The sequence below is a fragment of the Lycium barbarum genome, chromosome 1 (assembly GCF_019175385.1).
Source record: "Lycium barbarum isolate Lr01 chromosome 1, ASM1917538v2, whole genome shotgun sequence".
Classification (NCBI taxonomy): Eukaryota; Viridiplantae; Streptophyta; class Magnoliopsida; order Solanales; family Solanaceae; genus Lycium; species Lycium barbarum.
Genome location: NC_083337.1, coordinates 37159543 through 37164996, shown reverse-complemented (window position 1 = coordinate 37164996; position 5454 = coordinate 37159543). Strand labels below are relative to the sequence as shown.

Sequence of the window (5454 nt, the reverse complement as noted above, 5' to 3'; positions counted from 1 at the left end):
CCCATAAGGCATGAGTATGCCGGGTCCTGCATAACTTTGGTAATTCCTTCATAAGTTTATGCCGGGTCCGACATACACGCGACCCAAACCTTGCCTTGCAGTTTTCTTTTTTAATTTATGCTTGAGCGGGGGTTCGAACTCAGAACCTCATGATTTCTGCGTGAACGTTCAGTGTTGCAATGCGAAGGGCAAAAATTAAAGACCAGCAATATGAGGGGCATAATTTAAAGACCAGCAATATGAGGGGCAAAATTTAAAGACCACCCCAAAAGAAGGGCAATCCGCGCAAAAAAATGTTTACTTTTCCACTTTCGCATATTAAAAGAAAAATATTTTTTTTTTCCTGTTTTACCCCTAACATTAATTACTCATTCAAATAATTTTTCAAATCTATTAAGAAGTCATACATTAATTAATATGGATATTGTGGTAAAATATGCATTTCATTTATATTTTTTAAGGGGTGTGCAAGCTCTATATTGGACAAGTAAAAGTGATCCGAATGTGGGGTTGTTACGAGGGCATAAGTGTCAATGACCATATTTTATTCTCAATGAACAATGTGCTTACTAATGAGTACTATATAAGATGGTTCTATTGGCTACTGGGCCTTCAACCAAAAATTTAAAAAGGAGAAAGAGAGGAGGGAGGATTACGAGTATACTTTATAGATAGAAGTATTAAGTATTATTATTATTATTATTATTATTATTATTGTAGTAATAATTATAATAACAGTATTAAATAGCTGAAGAAAAAAGAAGAGAGAGAGAGAGAGAAAAGAGAGCATAGGAAATGGCAAAGAGAAAATGAAGAAGAAGAAGCTCTCTTTTCTTGGATTATCACAACTTTCCCATTTTCATTTCTCTTTATAGATCTGTAAAAAACAAGTCTTTTCAATCTCCTTTTATCTGTTATACATAGCAACACTCAAATATACACCAAGAAACAAGAAACAGGAAAGAACTGCTGTTGCTGTTGAAATTGTTAGCTCAAAATTTGGTGAGAAATGACTTTACTTTAACTTCCCCATGTGTTTTTAATATCATTTTTCATGTGTTTTATTTGGAGTGTTATGTTAGTTTTTTGAGGGTTGATTTATCATAGGTTAACTAATAGTTATTATCTCATAAAGTTGATTTCATTTTTTTTTAATAAAGTGACTTCTGAAATAATAACTATTAGTAGTTGAGTTATCAATTGAGAAATCAACTCGTTTTTTATGGTCAGTTTTGTGCTATGCTGTTTTCTATTTTTGTTGTTTTTCCTATTAGATATGAGAAAAATGGATTTATTTATGCATAATTGAATATTGAGTTTTGTTATGGATTTCTTGAAAATGATTTTGGACTATGGTAGACCCCTTTTGACCTTTTCTTTAATCTGTTACTTATTCGGGAAAGTTTTTGTTTTTATTTTGTTTCTCTTCTTGACTTTATTTCTTTGCTTCTTGATGAAGAATTCGTTGTTCGTGACTAATGTCTTTTTTTTATTTATTGAACTATAAATGTTTGCTTTTAAAAGGAGTTGTTTTGTTTTAAGCAATTGAAGAGTTTTCTTGGGGTTTTCAGTAAATGAAAAAAGGGAAATTCTTGAATAGATTTTTTTTTTTTTGAGAGAATGAAATTTGCAATTAAGAAAATAGCATGTGGATTATGCAATAGGTTGCCTAAGGCATAGTCTTTCTCCTTCCTTTTTCTATTTTTCCATGTTGGTAAAGTGTAGTGGAGTACTATTATTTATTGGCTTCCATTAGTCTATGTGATATGTGCCTTTTCTATTTTCTTGAGAGTCAGAAAATAGGATGAACCCTTTAAGTGTCTCCTCACATAGCAAAAGAGGCATGTTTTCTTTTCCCTCCTCTTTACAAATGATGGGAATTCTGTTGTTGTTTATGTTTTGTTTTTGGTTGTAGCTCTGTGATTTGTGTTTTTTCCTTGATGATAGCATTCTGAGGGTCCACATATGGTCTAATAATTTATGTAATGCTTAGTCAAAATCTGTCAAAAAAAGCAATAGCTTCCAAATATCTGGTCCACATATGGTCTAATTTATATAACTCTTTAGATTCTTATTTTGTTGGCCTATGGAATTGTATTAACAGAAGATTGGCATTGTCTCTCTTTTGATTTGGGCTGATCATTCGAGACTCTGCTTGGTACATTATGTTTCGATTCTAATGCTTGGTTTCCTTTAATTATAGTGGATCCGAGATGAAAGGATGTGCTGTCGACTGCAGCTGTTAAAAACCAGATTTTTTCCAACTGTAGCATCGGCTTTTGTATTAGTTGGATCATCAATATGAACCTGAATCATCTGAGTGTTGAAACTGAAGATACTTTTGCTAGCTTGCTTGAAATAGTGGCCAACAATGACATAGTGGCATGTAAAAGATGGATGGAGCATGATGTATCGAGTATTCATGAGGTTGGACTGTGGTATGGACATCAAAAGGGGTCAAGGCAAATGGTGTTGGAGCACAGAACTCCTTTGATGGTTGCTGCTACATATGGGAGTATCGATGTCCTGAAACTGATTCTGTCTTTACCTGAAGTTGATGTGAATCAGTCATGTGGCCGAGATAAAAGCACTGCTCTTCACTGTGCTGCATCTGGTGGATCTCTCAATGCCGTTGATGCTGTGAAACTGCTTTTAGAAGCTGGTGCTGATCCAAACTCTGAAGACGCAAACAGAAATCGCCCTCGGGATGTCATTGTTGTATTACCGAAGTTAGAGTCCACGAAATCATCCCTGGAGACCCTTCTTAAAAGTGATGCAATGGGCCTGAGGGTGTCAACAGCCACTTCGAACTCAAATTCTCCACCACTTTCGCCTTCTCCTGGAAATAGATCACCTTCTTCTGCTTCAGACTCGACTTCTTCTCCGAGGAGTGCAAAGTCCAATGACCTCCCTGTGTCTGAGAAGAAAGAGTACCCGATTGACCCCTCTTTGCCTGACATAAAAAACAGCATCTACTCTACAGATGAATTCAGAATGTTCTCGTTTAAGATCAGACCTTGCTCCCGTGCATACTCTCATGATTGGACCGAATGTCCATTTGTCCATCCTGGTGAAAATGCTCGAAGAAGGGATCCAAGGAAATATCACTACAGCTGTGTACCTTGCCCTGAGTTCCGCAAGGGAGCTTGCCAACGAGGGGACATGTGTGAATATGCTCATGGAGTTTTTGAGTGTTGGCTGCATCCTAGTCAATATCGAACCCGACTTTGCAAAGATGGTGCAAAGTGCAATAGAAGAGTTTGCTTCTTTGCCCACGCACAGGAAGAACTCAGGCCCTTGTATGTCTCTACTGGTTCCGCTGTTCCCTCACCTCGCTCCTCGAATACCGCCATGGATTATGCAGCAGCAATGGGCCTTATTCCAGGTTCTCCTTCGTCATCAGTACGTGTCGTGTGCCCATCACAATTTACTCCTCCAATGTCTCCCTCTAATGGTATGGGTGGTTGGCCTCAACCAAACATTCCAGCATTGCATCTTCCCGGCAGCAATCTCCAGTCCAGCCGCTTGAGGTCATCGCTCAATGCAAGAGACTTTGACGTGCAACACCAGCAGTTTCTAAATGAATTCTCCTGCCTATCACAGTCTAATTCTTTGAACCGTTTAGCTCATCCGAAGAACCTAACTCCTTCAAATCTTGAGGATTTGTTTTCTGCAGAAAGCTCATCTCCTAGATATTCTGATCAGGCATTAGCTCAAGCAGTTTTCTCCCCTACTCACAAGTCTCCACTTCTCAATCAATTCCAGCAGCAGCAGCAGAGCATGTTATCTCCCATTAATACAAATTATTCACCAAAAAATGTAGATAATCCTATATTGCAGGCTTCTTTTGGGGTTCAAACAATGTCACCCGGAGGAATGGAACCAATATCACCTATGAGTTCCCGTGTGTCAATGCTACGTGAGAAGCAGCAGCAATTTAGGAGTCTTAGCTCTCGTGATCTTGGCTCCACTGCTTCTGCTGTTGTTGGCTCTCCAACAGATACTTGGTCGAAATGGGGTTCCTCTACTGGAAATGCAGATTGGGCTGTCAATACCGAGGACTTTGGTAGGCTAAAGAGATCGTCTTCATTTGAGCTTGCTAACAATGGGGAAGAGCCTGATCTCTCGTGGGTTCAATCTCTTGTCAAAGAATCACCTCAGGACTTGAAAGACAAAGCCGCATCTGGTGTCTTAGGTCTCACAGGTTCTAGTGCGGAGCCTAGTGAAGATTCTACTTCGAATTCCCAACAATTCGATCAATTGAGTGCATGGATGGAGCAAATGAAGCTTGATAAGCTAATGGCTCAGTAAAGACATTCTCTTTTTCATTTTACCGGGCCTTGGCGTTTCCATAACATAAAGGTTTTGGTAATATAACCTGTTTAGGTTCTTATGGTTTCTTCATGCTGGCTTCTGAGCAGGACTGTAAGCCGAGAAGAAGTCAGCAAAGAGGTCCAAAATTCTGAAGAAAATAATTTTTTCTTTATTATTTTAATTAATTATTTAAAGCAGGTAGTAGAAGAATGGGTTATTGATAAATGAGACACAGTGCAGGCGATTTTTATTCAATATTACTGTTCAGTCTCTTAGTCAAAAAGTTGTTACCTTTATTTCATTAGACTGATATGTCATTGTACTGAAAAGGGATTGTCAGCCTTTGCGACAATTCAGCATTGAATGAAGTTATTTAATTTTCAAATTTGTTAATTTTTCTGAGTTTTGGTACCGCCTTTTTTTACTCCCACCGTTCACTTTTACTTGTTTATTGTGAATTTTACACATTTTTAAAAAAATAATAAATAAATTGCATATTTTATCATAATATTCATATTATTGGTGTCTGACTTCTTAATGAATTTGGAAAATCATTTGGAATGGTAATTAATGCCAAGAGTAAAATAGGAAAAATAAATTATTATTTTTTTGATATGTAAAAGTGGACAAGTAAACGCAGTGGACAAGTAAAAGTGAACAGAGGGAGTAATAAGGAAAAGAAACACAGATGAAAGGTAAGTGAAGCTATCATTCTGTTACATCTTATGTTGTGGTGGAGTCTTGGAACAATGCTAGAGCTAGAAAATGGTATGTAAAAGTAAAGGTAGATAAGAATAACCATGTGATGTAAAATGAAGTTCAAAGCAACTGGAATTGGAATCCATATCCCTTGATCTGATACATTTATTCTATTATTATCCTTTAAATAAACCTTATCATTCTTTGTGTTTCCAACAACATGATGTAAATATATACTAATTGTCTTGGATAGTAGTGCTTTCATATTTACAAGGCATGGGAATCCTGAGTACGTGGAGGATTTCAAATCCCAAAAGTTGGATTTGGGGTTTGTGGAGGATGTGGACATGAAGAAGGAGAAAAATGCTTTATTGATTTGGAATTCTACTAATCCTTCTAGGGATTGGATGCCTTTTAGTGATTTTTTTTTATTGCTTTGAG

The 5454-nt window shown here is 37.0% G+C and overlaps 1 protein-coding gene across 1 annotated transcript; it reads left to right on the top strand.

Moving 5' to 3' along the window:
- Positions 1–631: 631 nt before the first annotated feature.
- Positions 632–4707, top strand: LOC132634833 (zinc finger CCCH domain-containing protein 30-like). The gene is made up of 2 exons (XM_060350941.1): positions 632–1002; positions 2204–4707. The coding sequence occupies exon 2, from the start codon at positions 2302–2304 to the stop codon at positions 4309–4311; it is 2010 nt and encodes a 669-aa protein (XP_060206924.1). The 5' UTR covers positions 632–1002; positions 2204–2301; the 3' UTR covers positions 4312–4707.
- Positions 4708–5454: the final 747 nt, after the last annotated feature.